Source organism: Balaenoptera ricei, chromosome 20, assembly GCF_028023285.1.
Source record: "Balaenoptera ricei isolate mBalRic1 chromosome 20, mBalRic1.hap2, whole genome shotgun sequence".
In the NCBI taxonomy this organism is placed as follows: Eukaryota; Metazoa; Chordata; class Mammalia; order Artiodactyla; family Balaenopteridae; genus Balaenoptera; species Balaenoptera ricei.
This window is the reverse complement of record NC_082658.1, coordinates 48,644,720-48,671,625: the sequence shown is the minus strand read 5'-3', so window position 1 is coordinate 48,671,625 and position 26,906 is coordinate 48,644,720. Positions and strand designations below refer to the sequence as shown.

Sequence of the window (26,906 nt, the reverse complement as noted above, 5' to 3'; positions counted from 1 at the left end):
GACCATGTGCCCTTTCTGATGCTTAGGGAACTGTGGGAGGGATTGGGGAGGTGGCAGACCTGAAACGGAGAAAGACCAACCTGGCAAAAGTAGGAAGCAAGTGAAGACCACGACTCTTCCAGCCCCTGTACTTGAGGGAAGGGAAGCCCCTGTCATCTCTTAGAGGAGTCCTGGAAATAACAATGTTTCAGTAAATACCACCACCATCCCCACCACCTGCTCACCCCTGGTGGTGGGAGGGGTCTATCACGCTACTAAACCCCAGTGTCTGAGGCCAGGTGGGCAAGAGGAGACAGGCCAGCACGTGCCCAACTTGATACTGTAAACCCCCTACCTCAGACGCGACCTAAATGGCCTAGGACAGTGCCCTGGGTGGGAGTCTGTCTGTGTGGCAGATGCACAAGCTTAACTCCAGGCTCTACTAAAATAATTTAATAAGAAAAACGGAGTTTTTGCAACGGAGGCTGAGACAGCTCCTTTTTCTCTCCTCCCTCTCCCCCTCCCCATCCCTCCCAGCAAACCACACACTAAGGACCAGCCCTTTTGCAGCGCTTAGGCAGGACTGCGCCATCTGGCCACCAGGGGGCGGCCCTGCGCGCGGTCCACGTGGCGGAGGTCGCAGCCTCCCGGCGGGAGGAGGAGCCAAACCTGCCACAGTGGCAGGGCTGGGGCAGGTCACTCGGAGCTGTCCCCATCCGGGCCGCCGTCCGGCGTGGGTGGGAGGAGGGGTCTCCGGCGGGAGCGCTTGACCCGGCGAGGGGGCATCAGCAGCCTCCGCTTCAGCACCGCTATGGGCAGGGTGGGGAGCAGTCAAGGGCAGGGAAGCCATGGGGAGGGGAGCGGGGCGGGGCAGGTGAGGAGGGGAACTTCTCACCAGCCACTGTGTCCTGGCTGTCCACTGTGGGCTCCCAGTAGATGCTCTCCCCACGCCTGAAGTTTCGGTGCAGCCGCGTGCAGAGCGTGGCCAGGGTGAGCAGCACCAACAGAAAGGTCAGGGCCATGGCAGCCCAGGCGGCCTCCTCCGTGCGCGGGGTGGGGCCCCGGGCTGCCCGCGGAGGCGCTGCTGCCCGAGCGGCCGGGGAAGCCTGACTTGGACAGGCACAGACCCCTGGGCTGCTTTGCCCTTTGGGCACCTGAGCCTCTAGCCTGGAACTGACATTGCTTCCAGGCCCCCCAAGCAGCAGTGGGCCGGTGGGCACAGATGGGGCATTATCCCTTGCACCCTGGGGTCCCAACATAGGCTGCTTGGCCTCCATGCTCCGTGGGGAAACAGAGCGGAACCTCAGGGCTGAGGGGGTGGGCTGGAGACCAAGGGCAGCCCGCAGTCCACGCCTCTTGGCACCACTAGGAAAGAGCTGCGTAGGCCCTCTAGATGCCACCTCTACGCCTGGGGGCCTCCAGCTCCGCAGTGTAAAGGCCAAAGCCGGGGCCTAAGAGGAGAAGAGACAGCAGTCACCCTTTCCCTGCCCAGATTACCCAATGACACCACCACCCTGGGCCACCAACCCAAAGACCATCAAGCCCGGCCAGCACCCCTCACCTGCACGCACCCTCTCCGGCACAGCCTCCCTCTGCCCGGTGCTGGCACCAAGGGATAGGGCCCAGAAAAACTGTCAGAGCGAAACCATGCTTTCTCCTTCTTTTGCTTCCGCCGCCTCCTCCTCTTCAGCCAGTGGGCAGCCCAGGCTGGCTCTACCCATGCCATCTCCAGTGCCACCCCCCATGCTGCCAGTACCAGGGGCTATGAAAGGAGGTAACTGTTAGAGCTAAGACAAAGATGGGGAGCAAGCAAGAGGAGGCCCTGAATTCCCCTTGCCCTGCACGTGGGGCTGCAGCCTCTGCCAGTGCCAGACAACCACCTTTCAGCAACCACTTACCCGATCCTGGGTGAGGCTGGAGTCAGGGGCCAGTAAGGGCTGGGCCACGCAAATGTGGGCCAGGAAGGCAAACTGGAGCTTCAGCCAGGGGTGGGCACAGGGATGGTAGAGGAAGCTGACATCCTCAGCCTGGAGGAAAGGCATGGAGACATCAAGCCAAATCCCTCCCTAAGAATCCCAAGTTCTCCCATCCTGGGGAGCCAACTTAAAGGGACTCCCAGGATGGCCAGATGACCCTTCCACCTTCAGGGCTCAGGAAAGGACAAAGGGCCCTAGATACTGGCGTGCACCCCCTCTTGCCTCTGAGCATTACTTTCATCCCTCCTCTCCACGCACTGCCACCCCTCAAAGCTCACAACTTCTGTGACAGCATGCGTGGTTAACCCTGCCAGACCCAGACCACACTCTTTAGCTATATTTCTCTAGACCTGCCACGGTGGCTCTACAGGTTCCCAGTCTAGATTGTAAGCACTCCCCAAATAGAGACCAGCTCTTCTATGTATTGACCCATCTATATATTCAATCTCATCTCCCCAACGCATCCAAATACAGGGCACAAAGGCAGCAGGTGCACAATCTCAGGATGGAAACACTTCATCAATTATTAATTATTCTTTGATTGAGCTGACCTGACGCTCAGCACTTGTGCCAGATGCTGTAGGAGATGCCAAAAGAGAACTCCTGGACTCCGCTTGCAGGGAATGCAAAGGAAACTCAGGGGAACAGAACTAACGCAAATGAAAGAGCAAACTAAGAAAACTCAAAGTGATTAGTTGTTAAATTACAAGAGATAGATAATAAGCATTACACAAATTTGGAGAAGGTGATGAATAAATAAGGGCTGATATGATCAGGCAAGGTCTCAAGAGAGAGCTGACTCCTATGCTGGGCTTTGAAGATGGATGGGGATGGATGGCAGGAGGGCAGGGAGCTGCCCCCTTCAAGTCAGGATACGCCAGGTGTTGAGGGGAATAAGCAGGTGAAAAAGTACAGCGGTGTGAATAAGCCTCGAACTCATATGTGTGGTGAGCAGACCAACAAGACGAGAGGAACCAAAGATGTGGGGAGGTTGGACGAGGTTTACTTAACGAGGTAGAGCCTGAAAAACTAGACAGGGGAGTATGGCCATGATAAGGTGAGAAATAAGGAGCCACTGGTTTCTGAACAGTGGAATGAAAGGGTTGTTTGGGAAAAGGAATCAGGTAGGTGGCATGAGCTCTTTTGGCCTGGAGCTATTACAAGGATCAAAAAAAAAGATATTTCAGAAGGAAAACCAAAGGGACAGAGAAGCTATCCAACCACTGGCAATGAAAATAGGCAGCCGCACAAGGTCAACCCACAGTTTGGTTGGTAACCTGAGGTACACACACTCCTTACAGCTTCCTATTTTCCAAAGTGCTGTCCCACACTATTTGTTAACTCCTCATGGGGAGGGACGTTACTAATAACCTCTCCTACAGAAAAATGAGGCCCAGAGAAGTCAGGAGACTTCCAAAGTCACACAGCAGAGCTGGAGCACAGGTTGTTTTTTCCTACTACCCTCAGAGTTTCCCTTGCAGCCTCCTGCCCACACAGCCAGCTACTCAGCAGGATTCCTGACAAGCACTGCAGAGGACCAAGGCCTGTGGCTCACTGTCCGGGGACTAAGAACGTTGCCTCTTACTGGGGGGAGTGATAAAGAATGGAGCTGGTGAGCAGAAAAGGTGGAGAAAGCCTGCGAGGAGCTCGCTGTTTACAGTGCAGACACTGAGGATGCCTCCTGCTTGTACTTACCTGCCGTGGACTCACCCGTGTGTAGGTCACTCTTGGCGACACCTATACAGGGGGAGAGAAGAGAGCTTAGAGCCCCCGGGGGACTCTGGGGGGGTGGGGGGTGGAGAGAGGACAGCAGGCCCGTGACGTTACGTTGGAATGGAGACGTTGGTGACTTGAGGGCCGGAGGAACCGGCAGAGGTGCTCAGAGGGTGGCTGTGGAGGGTGCCGCGAGGCCAGGGCGGGACTGGGCTGCCCCTTCACACTCCTCTCTCCCACCGCCCTCCAGGCACCCACCTGTGGGGGCAGAGGCCACAGGCCCTCGGGACAACGGGCTCCCGCCTCCTCAGCCGGCTCAGCCACCACCTGTGGGTTCAAGGCGCAGAAGAGCTGGGGCGTTTGGCCTCGGCGCGGGCTCTGCCCTCTCCCTCCCAGGCCCAGCCCTCCAAGGGGAGAACTCCTAGTCTCCTCTCCGCGCGCCACTCCTTCCAGCACGAACTTTTGGCAAAGCGCTTTGAGATCCCGGGCCGAAGGCTTCTCGGGAGCGGGTCGCCTTACCTCACTGGGACCCAGGAGCCCCGCCAGGGCCGCCAGGAGCAACAGTTGGGGCGGAGGCGGAGGAGGCGCCATCCCGGCCCGCCCCAGCACTGCCCGCAGCCCAGCAAGCCAGGGAGCGCGCGCCGCCTGGCCCTGCCCCCGCGCACCCACGCCGCCCGCGTGCCCACGTAGACCCCGGGCTCGCGCGCGCCGTCCCGCCCCGACCCCAGACCGCGCGCCCCTCGCCTCGCCTCGCCCCGCCCCCGCAGCTCCGGCCCACTCCCGCCGGGTCCCCGCCCCGCCCCAGTGCCCGCCCACAGCCCGGGACAGTGCGCGCAAGCGTCCTCAACCCCAAGGCGGAAAAGTTCGGAAGCCGGTCTTCTACGCGCCGCACACCGAGGCAGGCGGGACCACCTCCTTCGCCCGGGCACTCGTCTCAGCGGGTCTCCGCGGCCTGCCGGGCGCAGCTGCAGCTCCTGGGTGGAATCTTGGAGCGGGGAGGAGGGCGGGAATTGGTATTCCACTGTGAACTGGGTGGCCCAGGAGGGGAGACGGGTCCGCTCCTTCGGCAAACCCGCTTCAGACTTATCAGTGTGACCTGCATCTAGAAGAGGGACAGAAGCCTGAAGTCCGAGCTGCAGAAGGAAGAGGGTCCCCACTCTAGAGCTACACCTTCATGCCATCCCACTCTTGCCCTCGCAAATAGCGCCCGAACCCGGAGGAGTCTCCGAGGGTCTCAGGCCTCCACGTTCCCCAGACCCAGAAGTCCCAGGAAGCTGGAGTCGGGCTGGGGGCTGCTTTCTTGCCCACGTCCTCCTCCGCTTTCGTAATTAGCCCAGCGGGGACCAGCAGATGCCCAAGGAGACTTTGGTCACCGTGAGGTGGAGTCACAGGCCTCGCCCCCAGCAGGGAGCGCTGGCCAGACGTCACCTGCAGCGGGTGCCCGCTCTGCCGCCCTCTCCCCGGTGCCCTTCTCCTTGGCCCGGCTCAGGATTTTGAGGAAAGACGGGAAAGTGGGTGGAGGGTGAGAGTTGAAATGCCCAGCCCAAAACTTTGAAATAGAGCAAGACCGTCTCCCACATAGCTGTGACTTGCAAGGGGTATTTCTTACCCTTCCCCCATTCCCCGGTAATTGCCAGTTATTGAGCTGATGAAGGGACTGCCATCTATCCCCTGCCACGGCCGGGTCGCGGGGTGATAGGCATCCCCCTCCAAGGGCACCTGAGTGCGTCTTTTCCTCCAGCTTATTCTCGGAGGTTTGGGGCTGTTTCTTTTGGGAAGTCCTTCCTGGGGAGCGGTGTTGAGGATTTCCTCTACCTGAAGCCAGGTTCCAGGGGAGCCCCACGCTCCCGGGCGGATCGGCACAGCGCACTAATGCAGGCAAGGGAACGAGCATTCCCCGGCACTCCAGCCTCCCGCTGCGAACCCGCGGTCGGGACACGACGCCGGCCCTGGCCCTCGCTGGCCCTGAGCCGGACCCCCGCCCGGCCGGGTTATTGCGCAGTTGCGGGTGCCCGCGGGGCCGAGACAAACACCGAGGTCAGAGAGCACAGCCGAGCCCGGCGACGGAGGTGCGGGTGGTGGCTCCGGCTGCACTGCGGCCACCCCGCGGAAGCCCAGGAGCCTGCGCCGGGAGCTGCGGTTTATTCACTTCTCCCTTTTGCTACCTCTCAACAGCGGCCCCTGAGGGCGCAGCGACGCAGGTCTCCCAGGTAGCTGCACACCCTACACACCACGCGGGACGGAGGGGCGGGGGCAGAAGATTCTGAGACTCATCCCCGTCCCCCAAGCCTCGGTCTCCAAGTCTCCCCACTTCTCCGCCCCCCACACCCCACTCCTCGGCTTGTTGCCCTCCCCACTCCCTTCCGCCTCGCCGGCGCGTCCTCGCTCCCTCCCCGTGGCCTCCGCTCCTTTCACCTCGTGCTCCTGCTTGTCGCAATCACTGTACAAAGGGCCGTGGGCGGGAGTAGGGGGCGGGTGAGGGGAGCCTGGACCGAACTGGCTGCCTCTGCGGGGCCGCGGCCAATCCGGAGTGCACCCCCTCCCTCCCCGCGGGAGGGCCCTGGGCAGCCGCCGAGGCCCGGCGGAGCCGCGGCCAGAGCGGGGAGCTCGCCAAGGGGACGTCCCCGCCGCTGCTGCCCGCCGGGGGCTCTCCGGCCTCGCCATGCCGCCGTGGGGCGCCGCCCTCGCCCTGCTCCTGGCCGCGTTCGCCCTGCTTGGCCTGCTCGCCGCGCTGCTGCGGCGCCCCGGGAGGCGCGCCGTCGGAGCGAGGACCCTGCCGGGGGCGCAGGGCCAAGACCACGAGGAGGAGGTGGACGGCGCAGGCCCCGCGGACCAGTTCAGCGACGGGCGTGAGCCTCTGCCCGGCGGGTGCAGGCTCATCTGTAAGCCGTCGGCGCTGGCCCAGTGCCTGCTGCGCGCCTTGCGACGCTCGACAGCGCTGGAGCCGGGCCCGCGCTCCTGGCTCTCCGGGCCCCACCTGCAGACCCTCTGCCATTTCGTGCTGCCGGTGGGGCCGGGATCCGATCTGGCCCGGGAGTACCTGCAGTTGGCGGACGACGGGCTGGTGGCCCTGGACTGGGTCGTGGGACCTTGCGCCCGGGGCCGCCGGGTCACCAATGCCGGAGGCCTCCCGGCGGTGCTGCTGGTGATCCCCAATGCCTGGGGACGCCTCACCCGCAACGTGCTCGGCCTCTGCTTGCTGGCCCTGGAGCGCGGCTACTACCCGGTCATCTTCCACCGTCGCGGCCACCACGGCTGCCCACTGGTCAGCCCCCGGCTGCAGCCTTTCGGGGACCCGTCTGATCTCAAAGAGGCCATCACTTACATCCGCTTCCGACACCCCGCAGCCCCGCTGTTCGCGGTGAGCGAGGGCTCGGGCTCGGCGCTGCTGCTGTCCTACCTGGGCGAGTGTGGCTCCTCCAGCTACATGACCGGTGCAGCCTGCATCTCGCCGGTGCTATGCTGCCGCGAGTGGTTTGAGGCCGGCCTGCCCTGGCCCTACGAGCGGGGCTTTCTGCTCCACCAGAAGATCGCCCTCAGCAGGTGGGTAACAGAGGCTGCAGATGAGCAATGGGGGAATAGAGGTTTGGGGCTGAGAAACGGCTCTGTCTGGTTTTGAATCAAACAGGTTTAGAGCAATTTGGGCAAAGTTCTCCTCACATACTTCCCTGAAGCGTCCAAACCCTCTAGTCTGGACAGAATCAGGGAAGCAGGTTTAAAAGCCACAGACGGACTCAGCATCATTAGCTAGAGCAGGGACTCCTGACCTGGGGCCCCCTGGCCTCACCTCGGCCCCACCGTGTCCTAGCAACCTGAGCACCTGCCCCACCCGCCGCAAGAGGCAGCACCTGACACGTACATCGCTTAGTCCATAACTTGTCAAATCAGCAAAGAGGGCTCTGGAAGCAATTGTGACTGGTTATCTGTCCAGAATGTTTCCTCTGAGCCTGGAGGTGACAGGAAGCAGAAATTTGGTGGTATTTGATTTATTAAAATTCTTTAGACCTGACAGATGTTTTGCATATTCCCAGGTATATACTCAATATTTAATGCAAAAATTTTAAGAGTATTTAAACATTTTTTTTTAATCTCCAAAAAGAAAAGAATCTACCACCAGGGTGACAGGGGAGAATTTTCCACTGAGAAGGCCTGAGTGACATTCCCACAGCAAATAACCAGGCCTCTGCTTACACTGTTGTTTTCCTAGGAGATGGAAGAAAGAGGTCAAAGACATGATGGCAGCAGTGTGGTGTGGCAGAAAGACCTGGGATGTGGGGTCAGACCCACTTGGGTTCAAATCCTGAATTTCCAGCAAGTTAGCTAACCCCTTTGAGCCTCACTTCCCTCTTCAGTTAAATGGAGTTTATAATAACCACTTCCCAAGGTGGTTATAAGCATGAAATAAGATAACGAAAGTAAGGGGCATGGCACCAATACATGGTGACAATTGTGATTTCTCTTTCTTTCCTTGCCCTATCTTGCCTCCTGTTCTAAGAAGGTCAACCCTGAGCTCAGCAACAGCCCATGTGCTACCATGGCAACCCAGAGCCGCTGGAACAGTCCAGGGGCAAGGTACTCTCACATGGCTTAACTGCCGGTTTCCATCCCCAAATGACCACCCTCAGTGCTGACCCTGGGCACCAGCTGGAGGATAAGGTAAGGGAAGTGGAGAGGAAACCTGGGCCTTTAGGAACTGCCCTGCCAATGGAATTTTGGGATTGCCAACTTGGGGCAAGCCTCTTTGAATGTTTGCAGGAAACACCTATCCAAATTCAGCTGGCTAAGACTGAACTAACCCAAATAAAGGACTGAGCTGCCCATCCTGGCCTCCTGGTCAGGGTGCCAGGCCCTCTCCAGGGAAGTGGAAACAGCAAAGATGTCCCTCTTTCCCAGAGCAGTTGCTCTCAGGCTCCCATTTGGGACCTCACCCAATTAATTACACTCCCAGTCACTTCCTCCGCCACTCAGCCCTCTCTAGGAATACCTGCCCCACTGATCAAGGACACACTCATTTGTCATCAGCTGGATAGCATATTATCTTTTAAAAAAGCAAACAAACTAATACAACTTAAAGTAAAATGTTAATGTTGGGGGATGTCACTTGCTGGTTTGGATAGTCTAAGCCACTGAGTTCTTCCAAGAGAGGTTCAGGAGGTGACAGTTCATAGCAGGTTGCCTACAGAGGGTCAGAAGATGAGGTCTGGAGGAGAGCTGTTGCAATAACTCAGCAGCTGTAAAGTCAAATGCTGCCCCGGGGCTGGGGAGGTAATGCCATGAATGACTGTCCTGGTAGAAACTGTAACACAGGAAGGAGGGAGGAAATACCCTGATTGTTGCCATGCCAGCCCATGTCGCCAGATCTCCCCATTTCCCTCGAGAAGCCAGATAGCTGCATTTTATGTGAAATCTCCTGATTTTAAATGATGGCAATGACATGGAAGTTTTTAAATATATTATATGGCCAAAGAAAGCCTCTGTGGTCAGAATCTGGCCTGTGGGCTGCCACTCTGTAACTTCTGCTGTCAATTTATTTTCCAGTTCTTTCCTCTCTTTCCTTCCTTCCCCATTCAACTTCTTTCTGCCAGGTATGCCACAGCCCTGGAGGACACAGTGGATACTGGAAAACTTTTCAGGAGCCGCTCCCTGCGAGAGTTTGAAGAGACCCTCTTCTGCCACACCAAGAGCTTCCCCATCAGCTGGGACACCTACTGGGACCACAACGACCCCCTCCGGGATGTGGATGAGGCAGCCGTACCTGTGCTATGCATCTGTAGTGCCGATGATCCTGTGTGCGGGCCCCCAAACCACTTTCTGCCAACTGAACTCTTTCACAGCAACCCCTACTTCTTCCTCCTGCTCAGCCGTCACGGAGGCCACTGTGGCTTCCTGCGCCAGGAGCCCTTGCCAGCCTGGAGCCACGAGGTCATCTTGGAGTACTTCCGGGCCTTGACTGAGTTCTTCCGAACGGAAGAGAGGATGAAAGGGCTGAGCAGGCGCCGAGCTTCATTCCTAGGGGGCCGGCGTCGCTGGGGAACCCTGCCAAAGCGGGAGGTCTCTCCCTCTTCCAACCTGGAAGAGATCTTTAGCTGGAAGAGATCGTATACAAGGTGAGACCTGACCCAAGAACCCGCCAGCCCTGCGAGGAAGAACAGAGCTGGGCACGGCTGAGTCCTGAAAAGGCAGTGAGGACTGAATGGGACAGGCAGCTTCAGCTCTTTGCCCCTGATTCAGCCCCTTCTCTCTTAAACTGGTCTGTGGAAAGAGATGGAACTTCCAGCAAGCTAGCATTCATTTGCCCCTGAGCAGAACTCCTGCCCAGGCCCTGCTCTACAGATGCCAACTCATCCTGGTTCAGCAGCTGGGCATTCCCCGTCACTGTCCCCTGTCACCGACTTCATAAGCCAAAGAATATCTCCATGTATGTCCCTGGACTCAAGAGAAAATGCTCGCTCACAGCAAAGATACAGAGGAGATGAGTTTTGTGAGCCATTGGGCAGGTCTGTGCCACATAAATAATCAGCTCTGTGACGCTGGTTCTCAAGCTGGAGCCACTTGATGTAGGGAGGACAGGATGTTTGTGTCTCGATGCCACTTCCCTCGTTTTTTTCTGCGGCTGTGGCGCTCTGCTGACTTCACGTGGTGACAGACGTGGAAGCGGCTCACAGAGCCAACGCGTCTTGCGTTGAGTGTGAGATAGGCCCATAGGCAGTAAGTGCTGTGCTGAGACTGGGTTGGGGAGGGCAACCAGCTAGAAAGCGTGAACGCCTGCGTCTGGAACACCAAGGGCCAGTCTTTTGGTTGAGTTCTGCAAGTCCTGACTGGGAGTGGGGCTGATCTGGGGCTTCAGCCTAGGACCTCAAGACTCACTAGAGAGATCCCAAGGATGATTTTAGGAAGAGGAAATCCTCGCAGGGTCTGCTTGGCCATGGCTCAAGGAGCCAGGGTCTCAGACATTCTAGCTGCTCCCTCCAGTACCATTTCGGGGGATTACTCCAGAGAGTTCTAGCGAGAGGTGTTTTTCTCCTGAGATGTGGGCTTTCTCTAAGTGGTAAAAGTATAAACCTCATATCTTAGGTGTTTTTTTGGTTAGTTGCCCTCTTTTCTGACACTACTACTAGCCTTTCCCTCTCCAGACCCTGGAGGGACATCTGGGACCAGAGAAAGCAAACAAAATTTCCAAGAGATTGGCTAGAGCTGACTCAGTGATTTATGAATATTTCACATTACCATGCTTTTTCTGCTCAGTTATTCAAAAGGCCATCCATGTAGATGCAGGAAAAGCTTCCTCCTGGATCTGACCACTCAGTGACTGATAGGCTCTTTGGTTTTATGAGGACTAATGCTTAAGATCAGAGTAAAATAAGGCATTGTACAGATTGACCCACACCTTGGTTTGGATTAGGCCATTAAGCAATACAATAGGACATCCAGTTCCTCCCAGAAAAGCTTTGCCCTGAAGTTTTAATTGGTCATCAAGAAAGAAGGCACCTGTTTTGACAGGAAGCTCCATACTGGCCTCACAAATAGCAAAGCAATTTGAAGAAGGAGAGATGTTTACCAAAAGCCATATCCTAAGGCTTGGTATGAGGAATTTCTGGGGCCATGATTTTAGGTTTGGATAATTTTAGCCCATCCTTGTTCCTCTGGATCAAATAAGAAGAAACTCTGAACTATCCAAGAATCTAAACTGAAATGCAGACAACATTCAATTGTCTAAGGCACATTATCCTGTCATGAAAAAATTCCCTCCCTCCTTCCCCACTTCTTGTTCCTCCTCCTCTGTGTTCCTCATCTAACATTCTCTCACCATTTCTGAGCAGGAGAGATAATAAGGAAGTGAACCCTAAAGAAGCTGTTGTACTTCTGGTTAACGCCTTGGTATAAGGCTTGGCAAAGAAGAATTACTGACATCTGGCCAGCCCCCTCCCCCAGCATCTGGTACAGTGGGGATTTCAGTTTATTAGGTCTTGCAGTCCCATATGCAGGACCTTATAATCATTCAGAACTCACTGCAAAATGGGGAGCAGTCCAGTGGTTTTTAACCACCCCCCACCCTCACTCCCCAGGATTAAAGGGCCCCTAAGGGCTAAAATCCAGATTGTTTCTCTAGCCCAGATACCATGGGACTCTGGTTAAGATAATAGGTTTTGGAGAAATCATGGTTCCTTTTTTACAGGAAAGCCGGCTTGTGGGGTGGGGTGGGGTGGGGGAGGATATATATATATATATATATATATATATATATTTTTTTTTTTCCAGTTATAGTCTTAAAGCTCTGTGAACAGCAGAACAGCCCTTGTCCCTTGGATCCCCTTGGATCCACAGCCCTAATGACCTAAACCCTAAAGTATTTCTCCTCCATGCCCCTGTGCCAGAGGTACTCATAGCCATTCTCAGGAAGCTACCTCTCTCTCATCTTCTCATTACCATTTGGTGACATCACTGCTTTTCAAGCCATTTTTGCCAAGAAAGCGTAGTTCCTGTTCAAGCAGGTTTGGGCGACCCTGTCCTTCAGTCTAACGACGAAGGAATCACCCAAATTGGCTCTGCTTTGGTTAATAGCTAATTATATGAAACCAGATGGAGGAACCCCAGGCACACATTCTGAGAGAATGCATGGCCCTAAAAACAAAGTGACAGGGCTTCCCTGGTGGTGCAGTGGTTGGGAGTCTGCCTGCTAATGCAGGGGACATGGGTTCGAGCCCTGGTCTGGGAAGATCCCACGTGCCATGGAGCAATTAGGCCTGTGAGCCACAACTACTGAGCCTGCGCGTCTGGAGCCTGTGCTCCGAAACAAGAGAGGCCGCGATAGTGAGAGGCCCGCGCACCGCGATGAAGAGTGGCCCCCGCTTGCCACAACTAGAGAAAGCCCTCGCACAGAAACGAAGACCCAACACAGCCAAAAATAAATAAATAAAATTTAAAAAAAACCAAAGTGACAAATTATGAGTTTGGGGAAGCAAGAAACAAACAACAAAACAAACAAAACCCAAAGAAGTACCACTGAGTTGGTAGTTTTCCAGGTAGCAAGTCTTTGGCAATCCTCTCAGGTCTCATTCACTTGCTTGCCTCCCTTTTGGTCTCTTCATTATTTATAAACACCTTCAAATGGTAAAGGGGGAGAAGAAAACACAACCCAATTACAATAAAGGAGGCATAATCTCAGACCTGAGTTATCTGTCTCCACCCACTGGATCAGAATGCAGGAAGCAGACAACTGCTTCTCAAGGTTTCCTTGAGTCCTACTAAGTTCTGACCTCTGATACCAAAGACTGTGCTAAGCTATAACTTAATTCTCTTAAAGATTTAGTATTTTATGTATTTATGCATAGGTTTCCAAGGTGGCTTGGCCAGAGATGACAATAATAAAAAAACATAGCACCGAATCCTCATTTTGAGATGTCATCTCTGTTTTGAGTGAAGATATCCTTGCTAAGACTTGAGTACTGTTAGAAAAGAGGTCTTGACACAGGAAGTGTCATCTTAGCTTTATATATATAACCTCAAAACCACCCCAGAGTCAGAAGTTCCTCTGTACTCATCTTCCACCCAGACCGCAGGATCCTTTGTCAGTCAGTCACCCTTAGTAATGCCATGGTTTCTTCCTTTAGAAATGAACTTTAGTATAAAGTTCCCTCCCTGATTAAACAGGCAGATATACTTGGCCACATTGGCAGAACTTGCCAATGATACCAATGATTCAATGATACCAATGATACCAATGATCCTACAGCCAAGCCACAAAAGATGGCATCAGAAACTGTTTTCACTAGTTATGACAGTTTGTAGAGTTAAGATTAAGAAGCTATACCTAGGGAGTGTCTGAGTGCCCAGGGATGGAATGAATGCCTTAGGAAGCAGCAGGTCCCACATCATTGGTGGTATACACAAGCTAGACTGCTCCTAGGCACGTATCATGGAGGGGACATGTGCTGAGAAATAAGGGTGGCCTACATTAGATATAAGGTCTCTTCTCATCCGAGAGTTGGTGACTGGAAATAATGCTAACGAGCTCAGTTGTAACGACTTCTGGTTGGTTTATGGGCTTGAGGATCAGATCACAGACCTGATCCAAATTCTGGGAGTTGGGATATGACATAAAGATTTTAATGAAAATAACCCTACCAAAGAGACCAGAGGATGTTTTAAGACATCTAATAATTATGCTCTGAAGTATCCAGGAAGAGCTAAAAGTTTAGAGGAAAAGTAGAATTTCATTAAAACAAACAATAAAAGATATTAACACTTAAAAAACAAATGTCTCTGGCTCCTCCAGCCTTCCTGTGTAATAAGGTATCTTGCTCTAGTGTCTATCACCAGTGAGACTGAAGAAAAAATCCTCTCAGCTTGTTTGCCTCTGAATAATAAATTGCAGTCTCCCTGCAACAATGGAATGTCATTCTTTTTTAAATCTCCACAAACAAATGTGCTGTTTGTCTTCTTAAGTCCTCTATGTACTGAGCTGTGCTTACCTACCTGTAGAGTTAACGGAGCCTCACTGCACATTCTCCATTTGCTGGTTGTTGCTTCACTTCTATAGATCTAGGTTTGTGTCCCCTAACACTAACCAGCAGAACCTCTGTTTAATCAACAACCAGCCCTCCTGCTCTGGGCTAATAATTTCCCAGCAGGCTCAAAATTCCCTGATCATCAGTGGTACCTACATAGAGATATTTTCCAGTGGGCAATTAGTAATTTGTGTGTTGGATAGAGCACTGAAATAGTTTGGAGGTGTGGGTTCTAGTTTCTACTTCATTTGTGACTCATATGACTTTGGGCAAGTTATGAGTTGTTCCATATGAAAAGACTGAGACTGTGAATAGGCCTTAATTAAGGTCTGTTAGGCTATAATGAAATAGTAAAAGCAGATGGATCCCATTCTTCAAGCCCATTTAATTCCTCAACCAGAGCTCAAAGACCTCTATAATGAGGTGGCATCTGCTTTCAGATCAGAGTCTATATTCTAATTCTTGTAAGGCCAAGGATTTCCAGTTATTAATTCCACTGCAAAGTTGGGAAGGGCCTGGAAGAGCAGCACCTTTGAGGCTTACAAACTGGGTGCTGGCTTGCCCAATTGAGGACAAACTCTCCCCACCCTCTTCCCAAACACACACACACACATGCTCTCTCTCTCTGATAACCATGTTATGGCTAATAGGTTATACACTGGTTCATTTGTTCCAGCCAAAAACCATCTGCTTTCCTGTTTCTTGTAAGTGATGGTCAGAAAGGATGTGACTTTTAAGATCTCAGTTAGTAGTGATGGGGCTAAAGACCAGAACCCAAACCACTGGTCTTTATGCCATACTTTGCCTTTTCCTAGTCAATCACTGGCTGAGATGACAGCAAATAATGCTCACTTTGAACTCCATAATGTAAAGGACGTTAACAAAAGGAGAAAGAATTTGTCTTCAGAGCTGCTGCACAACTCTTGTGGCGGAGCCAACATGAATCTATAAACGGCACCCCTAAAGTTGTTTACTACATAGCCTGCAATAAACGACACCCTCAGCAGCCTTGTCTCCCTCTTATCCGTAAGAACAAGTATCTGAAAGTATAATTAAAGTCACTAATTGCCTAGTACATATATAGGAAAACCCTGGTTTGGCAGCTGGCATCACTGATAGCACTAACATAACCCTGGGGCTGTGGAGCTAGCCAACCACTGTGGTGATTTTTTAATTTATGTTAAAATTTCTTCTATAAAAAAAAAATTTCTTTTATAGTCAGGTAGGATAGGCTTTAAACCCTAAGCATAACTCAGAGCATCTTTGATGTGTTTAGTCAATGACAGCATTTGTTTTGGGTTGCTGACATGGTAGAAGCACCTAACTCTCCTTCCACTGTAGTTTGAACAGCTCAATTGTGGGGATAAAGCAGAAAGATATCTTGTTTTTTAAACCCCCTTTTAGCTCAACCAAATTTAAGGTGGGATGTTGGGAAATGCTGGAGATAGAACACCTGGAATCAAATCTTGGCTCTGCCACGTAGTTGTTTGACCCAGGCAAATTAAACACTACATAAATGCTAATTAATCTCAAAATAGCTCAGCATCAACATTCTAGGAGTTTAGAAGCTATGTTTAAAAGTGCCATTTTTCTGATAGTCCTCTATTCAATAAAGTAGGTAATCTCAACTATACTTTTTAAAATGACACACTTAAAACTATTTTCTAATAGAAAAAAACATATAAACCCCAGCCCAAGAAACTCCTTCCCTCCAAATTAAGCCTTCTGACAAAGTCATTTTAACAGGACTGGATTAGATACTCTACCCCATTCAGGGCTAAAATGTGATGATTTTCAAATCTGGGAAGACGAACCCAGGCGAAACCACCTTGTGAAGCTTTGTACAAGGTCCAAGAACTGCATACATCTATGTGTCCATGTGTCTGGGAGGAACTGTAGTTACACAGACCACAACATATGCCTATATAAAACTTAAGAACCTGCAACAAGCCATTAGAACCTAAAGTAGAATCATTGCACATCCACAGCACAGTAGGCCACTTCACTGGGCACACAGAATTCGAGGCAATTAGTCTAGAGGGTTTTAGTCTACAATAGGGAGCTCATTCTTACCCATATCTTACTCATTTTTGTAACCCCCAACATCCAGCACAGTGCCTGAGATTCAGTAATTATCCAGTAAATAGTCACTGAACTGAAATATACTTTATGGGAATACAATTACTTAAAAAAACCGAGCAGACACTCTGTGTACTAAAATTACTTTATTACAGTTGATTTTTTTTAAACATTTCCTTTGCTATGATACAAAGGATACTTACAAACAAAATATTACATATGACCTTGTTTTCGCTCTTATGTTCTGACAACTTGGTAACAGCTTTAAATGCACAATCTATACAATTAATACAGGTTATATATGAACTATAAGGTATGTTGAACCAGAAGAATACTGACAATATACTGTACAATAAGCCTTACCAATTAGTGCTGCGGACCATTTCTACCAAAAGGAAAATGCACATCTGTACAGTCACCTTTACCAGCTGGTGCTGACAGTGAGGGAGAGGCTTCTTCCCCATTGCAACCCTTGATAAGCCTCCACTGTGGGTGTCTGTTTGGTCCGAAAATTAAGAGGACTGTGTATATTTAAAATTAGTCATCGGTAAAGTGGCAGAACATCACTTTCAACATGATAATCTCTTGCCAAAAAAATCAGTCCTAGTTTTAAAAGACCACAGGTCCTTTGTCCACCATGAAAACCCTACAGGCTCAAGGGCTTTAGGAGATGAGAAGATGAAGGCTGCCAAAAAAGGAGGCAAGAAACCAAGCCAAAATCTAGGTCTTGCAAAATCATCATTTTTTTTCCCTTCACCAAAGGGAACTAGAAATGTACAAATTCATTGATGAACCTCAATGATAACATATCAGTTAGCTGATAACCCTCATTTTATCTGGACCCCTGACTTGTGGGAATAACTGAAAGAGATTGTGAATAATATATACTACTTTTAGAAAAGAACCTCTTGCTTAGTTAAAATATTCCCTTTAGCCACCAAAGCTGGTCCTGGGCTATTACAGGTGTGCATTCATCTCTCAATGGTCTACTCAGAAATGATAAGGTTACAGCTTTTTTTCTTTTCTTTTTTCTTTTTTTTAAATAAAAAAGCAATTGACTGAAGCATTTTTCTTTTTTTAGGTAAATAGCAAAAATAAAAATAAAAACCAACCCTGGCATTTGCACAAATAATGCAAATGGAGCGATATGGCCTTTAAGGTAATGGGTTAGTAGAAAGGAAGAGAGAAGTGAAGAAAATCCAGAGAAAATGATGTACTGATTTTTCTTTTTAAAAATTTCTACAATACATGTGCAAAAAAATCATGCTGGTTGAGGAAAACAAAAGTAAATGAGTACATAAAACTAAAATCATAAATAATATGTTTGGATGACTGGTAAAAGCAGAAACCAACCTGGGTTACAAAAAGGATTATACATTCAAGATGCTCTTAAACCCAGTGGGATAACTTATGTTAAAACTGTGTTAATAGTTACGTTAAAAATCTCAAGTTTGTTTTTAAATCTTCACAATACAAGCAAAGCTGTTTTAAAATATACACTATACATATTTCTCATAGTCTCTCCAACCTCATTAATGCGCATTAGGCTATCTTTTTCATATACTAAAACAAGGGGGTTTTGAAAGCTAAATTGCTCAGAGTAACTCATCCATTATTTAAATGTTTAAGTTTTAAATGGGTTAAAATTTTTAGCAGACTTACATAAATAGGATTTAGCAACACAAGTGTTAATGAAAAAAACTCTAAAGCATTTACAAATTATCAGGTTGAAATAGTCTCGGGAACTTATGTGCACTATACTTCAAAATGTTATTTACATCAGACCATCACTTTTGTAAAAATTTCCCTAAAAGATAAAAAACAAAATAAATTTGGAGAATTAACCCATTCTAACCCAGCAGAGAAGGATCATAAAAGGAGAGGTAAAACAATAACAAAATTATCTCTTAATAGAAACCCCACATATCCCTCTCTACTTGGATTTTGTCCTATGAAACCACCTGCAATTCCTAATAGGCTCATTTATCAAGTGGCAAGATAATGTGGTAAAATACCTTGTCAGATAGATTACTGGCCTCGAGTGGACTTCCTAAAAAAATTTTCCTACCTGTGTCTCCTGCTTGGATTATTTTAGGACACGTGTATGTAATTAATTGGAGGGGCACTCTAAGTAGGCACAACTCCCATTTAATGTGGAATAAAAGGTCTGACATAAAATGCTGTTGGGGAGAAGGGTTGGTGGTTTCTTTGATATTATGAAATGCAAGAAAGCACATTTGGAATGGGCACCAAAAAAGAGCTTTCTGGCAACATACCAGGGGCAGCCAACATCTTAATAAACTAAATATACTTGTCTATGACCAAAAAAGGGTTAGAAGGGTTCCAATATTTCCCCCCAGGTTAGTTTGATATGTGTCCAATAGTCACATGGCCAGCTGGAATCTGCAAACATTAAGCAGTTCCATCCTTTTAAATCACATAATTCATTCCATGACCATGTGTAATTTATAGAAACAATAATGTTCATGCTGAGGCAATGTATTTGAGGGCTCAGAAAAAGCAAAATGTGCCACTGCGAGAAACCTGTTCCCATACAACTGGTCTTCATGCTTTCAAGTGGCCCAAATATACCCTTGATGCTAAGCCAAGCCATGCAAAAGCAAAGAGTACACACTTTTCATTAACACTGGTATCTCATTTCTAAACTTCACTGACCTCAGAGTTGCCAAAGAAACATGAGTAATGAAGGCATACAAATGAAGGTTCATGGATTTTAAAAAATGCAATTCCCTCATCTATGTTTACCAGCTTTTAATACCTTAGGCTACAAGGCATATCAAGGGATAATGACAAAGGAATACATGTAATTCTGGAAATAGGAAAATGCTCCAGAAATGGGATCAATGTGCCAGTAATAAGCATAGTTCATTTCATTTGAAAATTCAGCAAGAGAGCCCAATAAACAATTCCAAGCCATAATGTTATCACCTGCATAATTTACATAAACATTAAAACCCTTGCACTTTATAGACAAAACACACTTCTGTAAACATGGCCACTGGGGGAGGGAGGTTCCCTACCTCATTCATAACTGAGGACATGTAATCATTGTATTAAATAAAATGACTTTGCTTCAAAAGATTTTAAACCTGACCAATGGTTGAGCTTAATTTCTCCCTGTTTAACAACACTGAAGCATTAATTCTAAAAATGTCACCTAGGATGGTTTCAGGGTTAGATGCTAGGACCACAACTGGCAACGACAGCAACTCCTCTCTAGCTGGCACAGACTTATAAACTTTAGTACAAAAACAAAAAAATACAGAAACTAGGTCAATTTGTTAGCTACATATTTACAGATAATTACATGATTTCTTCACTCACAATTGCTAAAAACTATGAGTGAAAAGGAAACTGTGCAGGTTGAATTACCCGTAATTTAGGGGGAATTCTGGGGTATCAAGATACCCTTTTCATTCATTCACAAGTCTCATCTTCTCTCTGCTTTTTCATGGCAAACTACCTACAGATGTCCAGATTAGTATATCCAATGGGCATCCTGTTTCAGAGAGGATTAACCTTTTCCTCTATTTAAAGAAGACTCTCTTGTACATTGAAAAACAAAACAAACCCAACACAATCAAACAGATACACACACACACACACACACACACACATACACACACACAAGCTCTGAAACTTCAAAAAGTTCTGATTGCTGGGTAACAGTTAACAGTGATGGTGACATAGTAAATGGCTCCCCAGTTTTAATTCTCTGCCTTTTTCTTTAAAGGATATCTATTTTGGGGTGGGTGAGAGAGAAGTGCAAGTTTAAGAAACCCACAACAGGCAGATAAGGTGCATGCTAATTTACATATTTCTTATGATCTGAAGACTACCATTAGGCCAAATAGATTCTCTTCCCTTGCATGAGTGAAATTTTGGAAATCTGAATATAAACAAGGGAAGAATTAGTTAATGTGACTTTAAAGGGGGCTACCAGAATTCAGTAGAAAATATAAATGCACAATAAAGGAAGAGTTCTCAGCTTCACTTTCTTTTTCTAGACAGTGTTTAATAAAACTTCTTTACAAATTAAGTCACTTCCAATGTAGACTTACTGTAGTGATTTAATAAAAGTGCAGACAACATAACCAGACACACAGCAAAATAGACTTCAATCAGTAGTCCTTGCATACAAGAGGCAAGTCTGCTAAGTGTACAGCACACTCTTCATCCTTTAAGGAATCTGAGGATGGAAAATTTCCAGTTCTTAACAACTAAGAGTAAGTGACTGCCTTTTAATAGGCAATGCTACAACCTGGTTGGGGGGCACTATCATGATAGATGAGGGAAAACAGAGAATTTGTTTCTCTTTAATAAGGATTTGTATTTTGGTAAGCAGCTCCAAGATGACAGGCCAAGTTTTAGATTTGTTCCTTAGAGAAAGCAGTTTTCTAAGAAATAAGAGCCTCCTCTTCCATCATTATAGGAGATTCACACTTATACACCTTAAATATATTATTTTCTGACTGGAATATACACTAGACACTTCACATTGTGAGCATGGAACAAAACGCAGGGCCATATAAACTTCTTAGGAAAGGGTTGCAGTGTTGGGCCAAATCTGTGCTTGAAAAGTAGTGCCTCCGAAGGGGTGGAAGGTGCATGAAGAACTTACTATTAGCAAGCAAGAAGAGGCAGCTAAAAGGAGAAATCCCCTGCCAATACCAAATCCTTCTCTCCCAGTGGCCATTTCCTGTTGATTTTATAGTTTAGGAGAACCTTAGATGCTTTAGCAGTAATTCCTTTCTTGGATGTTTTGGTCCTTAGCAAAATTTATAATTATTATTATTAATGGAGTAAAAAGGGCAAGAGGATCAATGGCACCACTACTAAGAAATATGTATGGAGTGCACATGAAGATTACGTGACTTATTGGTTCTTTTTATCTTTGCAGAGGAATCACCACCAGTGTTTTTAGTTTCCATGGTTCATTTCTCTCTGCATCACCTATCTTTCATTGCATCACGACACAAACTCACAGAAACACTAACTGGCTCCTTCCCCAGCACTATTTTACTGCATTGCAACTTATGGTTCCACATTTTACTTAACTTTCTTTCCACCCACTCAAGTGCTAAGAGGGGATTAAAATAGAAAAGATTGCATCTAATGACCACCTTCTCATAAATATCAACCCAGAGTACTCACTGTTAAGAAACACATGCATTCTTGCCTTAACTGAGGACTAAAATAATGAAACAAAATAACAGAACCTTAAGTGCCCTGATGGAAATGTACAGTATGAATTATATTCATCAATCTATACACACATATAGACACTCATATGTATATACAATATATACATACAAATGATAATAGCTATACCAAAAATGTGCATATTTAACACAGTTTTTAAAAGCCAGTAGATTATGGTATAATACAATTTATTTCCACTAGTGAATGGCACAAATGGAGAAATGCAAAGGAGGTGTTTCAAGTACAATAAAGTCATTTTTCACAGGTGAAAATAAACAGTATTATTCCAGTGTCCAACACAATGTATTCTATAAAAGTTTAAAATGCCAGACATTTAGTTAAAGCAGTAGAAAGCTACTAAAGTCTGCCTTATGGTCTGAAAAAGACACTCATAGCGTTTTCAATTTTTGAAAAGGGGGTGAGGAAAAATAGGTGGGAGTGGGAGAGAGTCAAGGACAGTTTCTTTAGTGTACTGAATGGTGTTTACCTGATGTCTTGGCAGCTGAAAATCATGACTATGCTAAAAAGTTCAACTTACCAATAATAAATCCTTGGCCTAGAGTACCAAGCATATTATATCTGTGGGTGTGGCTTCAAATGCAGGACTACTCATCTCTAGGCACAGAAATGACTAAAAAGAATGGCAGCTCTCAATAAGACTAATAAAAACGTATTTTCCAACTAACTTTATCTATATAATGAAAATACTTTCAGATACTTTAATTCGGGGTTAGAGCTGACTTTAACAAGGGGAAAAATATGTGCAAAAGGAAGGGAACCCCATTAGGAACAATATATTTCAAGGTATGAGGTTTTGCATATTTCTAATGCTAACTTAAAAAAGGGAGAGACAGTGAACACAGGAAACTTTTACTGCCAAGCTCTGGATACCAGACATAGCGTTTACGACTTTCTGATATGCTGGACAAATATCGCATACTTTTTATTTTCTTAAACACATATATATCAAGTGAACACCAACAATGGGGAAGAGGTAGTAGTAATTTGATCAAATGTTGACGTCTGTACACTGATTCAGAAAGTGCCTGCTTCTTTCTTCAGAATCTCTCAAAACCTTTCAAATTTTCCTGCTACAAGCTTTACTCTTTGATAATTCCTACCATGTATGATATTCCTCAGAAGTTAGATCTTGCAAACACACACAAATCAATTAAGTTGAACCATTTTTGCAAACTATATATATTTTAATTAAAATGAACTTAATGGAATAATCCAGGTATAGTCATGACCTACATGTAAAACTGGTTGCCACACAATTAAATCAGATACAAAGACCTACTGGATAGACATCTGGAGTCAGTATTCAATCACAATTTTACAAGTACATAGGATCTGCATGAACTCAATAACTCAATCTGACTAATTTAAGTCCACAAGTGGACTTTAACATGTATTATTGGTAGTATTTTTTATTTTAAAGAGTTTTGTATGTAAAACTGAGCTGTACTCCTATTCCACCCCTCCAGTAGTACAGAGGGGCCAGATCTAATAAGAAGTTTTTTTAAAGGTATCAAATTCATTATATTTTTGGACATTAATTCTAAAGTTCTCTCCTATCATTTTCCTCCAAATAGGTAAATATCTCAATTTGTTTGAAATACTGTATAATAGGTGAATGCAAAATGATAGAAAATTAAAAGCTCCTTTCATTAGACAGACAAGAAGTACATGTCACGTTCACCTAAAAACTGGTGATCTCAAGCATGGCCAAGAGGACAATGTACCGGAGTGCTACCTGAAACACTGCCTAAAACTGTGTGTGAATTCTACTGTGATCTTGGTTTTTAAAAGATTTACAGTAAAATATTAATTTTTCTTCTAGTTACCTTTAAATGAATGCCAGAAACTCCTAAAGGGGAGGATTCATAGAGATTAGACTGACATACCTGGGGAAGACTTAAATTTTGTTGAGAAAGCCAATATTTCAACAATTATAGATTACTGCTTGGTCATCAGCCTGGTCTAGGTGAAGAGTATCATTGAGAGGGACTCAGAAAATTCTACCTTGGAGTCCTCTATTACGAAAAGCAGGATCCAGAGTCAGCAGCAAGGGTTCTTCAAGACAAGGGAGGGGTCAAGACAACTTGTAAGAAACTCTGATTTATCACTGAAAAGAAAGTTTTTTTCCTTCAAGTCATACTCACAGCTTCCTACCCACCTTCGACTCAATTTCCACACTAGCAGTGGAATACCAAGTAACATCTAACTTTCAGCATTGGGTTGATCCTTCATTGCAAAACTAAACAGAACAGAACAGAACAAAACAAAACAAAACACGCCCCTCTGTGGGAAAAAAAAAAGTTAGCGTTTGTCAAGAGATTCCCTGACCACTATAACTTACTTTACTTTTTTTTTCTTTAATTTGCCAAACTTGCTAGTTCCTTTTCAGTAGTACTTTAGCACTGAGGCTAGAGACTTCTGGAAGTGGTGTTTCCTGTTGTGTGATGTTAACATGATGCCAAATGGTCACTAAGTCTCAAGGAACTAGAAGTTTGTAAAGTATTGCAGCAACAAAAACAGCAATTTAAAAAAAAAAAAAAAAAAAAAGAGGACCTGCACATGCAGCAAAATCTACAGTGGTGATGAGCATTAGTCAGCAGCTGGTAAAGTCATTGGCTCAGTGACTCCTGGTTCACTATGGCAACTAAGCATTTAAATAACTGGCTATTCTACTTGTAAACAGGAAATCCCATAAGCCAAAAGGGGTAATCAAATTATGTCTATGTAGTGTGGTGAGAATTCCAATAGATGGCAGTTTGCAAATATGGCATCATTCAAAACCCTCTGGCATTTGATTTGTATTGGCTATATGTCTTTGTTTTTGTACAAAGTAAAAGTACTGTTTGGGGTCTTGGGAGTTATAGAGCTTAGCTAGGATGAGATATCACAGTATAAGCAACAAAACGTCAGGATATAGAGGCTTAATCTCCTCACTATGCTGCTGAACATACCCACCATATGAACTTTCAGGGGCCTCTCTCACCCTTCTGGTCTTCCCCTTTAAAGGCTCACAGGTTTGTTGATGCAATTCCCACACAACTTGTGATCTCCTTACACCTCCATCTCACCATGCCACAAAAAAGGCACAATTGAATGGACAAAAAAAAAAAAAAAAAAAAAAAATCACTGACAAATCTATGCAGCATTCAGAAAAAGAACTAAATTGTTTTCTACTCTCTGAAAAAGTCAATGGAACCCTTTAGTGTTCATGGATTTCCACGTTCTTTTTCACTCCAAATGAGGCTGAGAAGTCAGACCAATTTAATAAAGAAAATACATTGGTGAGGGGACACAGATGTGTTTCCATAATAACTTGTTTCAGCATATGCTGCCTGCTGTGAGTGGCTTATAAGAATTTGGGGTATGGAGAAAGGCTTTAGATTTTTTCACAACCTTCTTAGGATATAACTGCCCCAAAGTGATGACTCAAGACACACTGCTGCATTCTATTTTTGCAGTGTTCAGAAAATACCCCCTAACTAGCCAATTTCTTGTAACCACATGCTTGAGATATATATATATATGTGTGTGTGTGTGTGTGTGTGTGTGTGTGTGTATGTGTGTGTGTGTGTAGGTATATGTATACACACATACATATCAATTCCCCTTTTCAAAATTTCTCCAAAAGTTAAAAAACAAAAACAAAAAAACAAAACCCGGCAGCCAAATACTATGACATCTCAATTAGTAAACACAAAACAGAACGCTTTACAAAAATGAATAAAATATACCATATGCACTCAGCTTCCACACTGTAGTACCCAAGTGAGGAGGCTGCTGTGACGATGTCTGTAGGCAGTTTCTTTTGGCAGACAGCTCCAGCGGAATTGCCACTCTCAATTATTAAGTTATGTATAAGACATGTGTGACCCATTGGATATTTGTGAAGTGACACTCGTGCTTCTGCTCATGCCCTGCTCCGTCCGTCCCCCAGAAGCTGTCCGCCTTAGAGCCTGAGGGCTATTGCGGACTCCCATACTGCTACCTCGAGGTACCCCTTGCATTGGCCCTGAGGGGTGACCCCACGGCTGGGGTCCACCTTGCATTGGATGGCCCCAAGCCTGTGGTGGGCCACCCATGGGATGACCCCAGTGAGGTCCTGGACCCCCAGTAGGATTGTGAGACCAACCAGAAGCTCCCGGGTAGCTGTGGCTGAATGCCTCAGGGGAGAGATTAGAAAGGACCATGTTACTAAAACCTAGTCTCATGCTTTCAGAGTCAAAGGCTTCAATTTCTCTGGCTTGACGCTCCAGCAGGCTTCGTATTCGTTCTGTGCGTTCATTCTGCAAAGCCAACATTTCTTCTTCAATCTGATGGGGGTTAGGAGGAGAGAAGCAAAAAGAAGGCTGATTTATTTTTTAAAATCTACAAACTAAGGAAGTGATAATTACTCAGCTTTGAAGTGAATCATAACAAAGTTCCCTCTGGCTATTTTATGGATGTGCATTCAAAAATCAAAGAGATGTACTGTAGAAATAATCCATAATTTATATTTCTAAAATGTGTAAAATCAAGTTCTTAAAAGCAAAGGCAATAACCTCTACTAAAATAATAAATCAAGGCAATTATCATCAATGGCTACTAAATCATTAGGTAAAACACTGAATAAAAAAAAAAGTGGGTGAAGGGAAACTAGCTTCATCAGACACACCAAAATCTCACTCTAATAAAATAAATGTGGGGGACTTCCCTGGTGGTGAAGTGGTTAAGAATCCACCTGCCAATGCGGGGGACATGGGTTTGATCCTTGGTCCAGGAAGATCCCACATGCCACGGAGCAACTAAGCCCGTGCACCACAACAGCTGAGCCTGCACTCTAGAGCCCCAAAGCCACAACTACTGAGCCTACGTGCCACAACTACCGAAGCCTGCGCGCCTAGAGCCCGTGCTCCGAAACAAGAGAAGCCACCGTAATGAGAAGCCCACGCACCATAACAAAGAGTAGCCCCCGCTTGCCGCAACTAGAGAAAGCCTGCACACAGCAACGAAGACCCAACGCAGCCAAAACTAAATAAATAATTAAATTAATAAGATTAAAAAATAAAATAAATGTGGTATTGGTGTAGGGACAGACTAGTGAAATAGAAATAGAATAAAGATCTCAATTTGTAGGTTTTTAAAGCAGGACAAAAGCATTAATTAATTAATTAATTAATTAAATGGGGGGAAAGATGGATTCTTAAACAAATGACACAGGCACAACTGGCCAACCATCTGGAAGGAAATAAAAATGAAACCCCATCTTACACCACATTCCAGATAGACCAAAGCCTTAAGTGAAAAGCAAACAAACAAAAACTAAAATTTTCATTAAAAAGTTAGTTTCTATATAACTAGAAATTAGTGGTTGGGTAGCCATCATAATCAGTTCTGGAAAACTAGAAGGTATTACAAATAAATGTAGTTG

The 26,906-nt window shown here is 46.6% G+C and overlaps 3 protein-coding genes across 9 annotated transcripts in view; 1 reads left to right on the top strand and 2 right to left on the bottom strand.

The window, feature by feature from the left end:
- Positions 1 to 417: 417 nt before the first annotated feature.
- Positions 418 to 4,332, bottom strand: TP53I13 (tumor protein p53 inducible protein 13). Of its 2 annotated transcripts, XM_059907237.1 has the most exons (7): positions 4,188 to 4,332; positions 3,927 to 3,995; positions 3,651 to 3,692; positions 1,878 to 2,006; positions 1,541 to 1,741; positions 875 to 1,430; positions 418 to 788 (listed from the first exon to the last, which is right to left on the bottom strand). In XM_059907237.1, the coding sequence occupies exons 1-7, from the start codon at positions 4,257 to 4,259 to the stop codon at positions 676 to 678; spliced, it is 1,182 nt and encodes a 393-aa protein (XP_059763220.1). In that variant the 5' UTR covers positions 4,260 to 4,332; the 3' UTR covers positions 418 to 675. The 2 variants fall into 2 exon arrangements, with proteins under 2 accessions (XP_059763220.1, XP_059763221.1); XM_059907238.1 differs by lacking the exon at positions 1,541 to 1,741.
- A 1,998-nt stretch (positions 4,333 to 6,330) lies between these two features.
- On the top strand, positions 6,331 to 10,752 carry ABHD15 (abhydrolase domain containing 15). Its single transcript, XM_059908933.1, has 2 exons — positions 6,331 to 7,211; positions 9,254 to 10,752. Exons 1-2 carry the CDS (start codon positions 6,331 to 6,333, stop codon positions 9,777 to 9,779), a joined length of 1,407 nt encoding a protein of 468 aa, XP_059764916.1. The 3' UTR covers positions 9,780 to 10,752.
- The window catches only part of TAOK1 (TAO kinase 1), a 231,247-nt gene continuing 213,988 nt past the window's right edge, over positions 9,648 to 26,906 (bottom strand). For 4 of the 6 annotated variants that reach the window (XM_059908929.1, XM_059908928.1, XM_059908927.1 and 1 more), the window contains one exon: positions 21,628 to 25,809. In XM_059908929.1, coding sequence (XP_059764912.1) covers positions 25,348 to 25,809 — 462 coding nt within the window. In that variant the 3' untranslated portion in view covers positions 21,628 to 25,347. Of the gene's footprint in view, positions 9,738 to 12,664; positions 12,771 to 21,627; positions 25,810 to 26,906 lie in introns of those variants that run through there. The other 2 variants (XR_009499757.1, XM_059908931.1) reach the window with 2 other exon arrangements.

Coding starts and splice junctions, on each gene's coding strand:
- TP53I13 (XM_059907237.1), bottom strand. CDS start 4,259: ATGGCGCCTCCTCCGCCTCCGCCCCAACTGTTGCTCCTGGCGGCCCTG. Junction 1,742..1,877: donor CCAGCCTCACCCAGGATCGG/GTAAGTGGTTGC, acceptor CTCCTTTCATAG/CCCCTGGTACTGGCAGCATG. Junction 789..874: donor CAGCCAGGACACAGTGGCTG/GTGAGAAGTTCC, acceptor CCCTGCCCATAG/CGGTGCTGAAGCGGAGGCTG.
- ABHD15 (XM_059908933.1), top strand. CDS start 6,331: ATGCCGCCGTGGGGCGCCGCCCTCGCCCTGCTCCTGGCCGCGTTCGCC. Junction 7,212..9,253: donor CAGAAGATCGCCCTCAGCAG/GTGGGTAACAGA, acceptor TCTTTCTGCCAG/GTATGCCACAGCCCTGGAGG.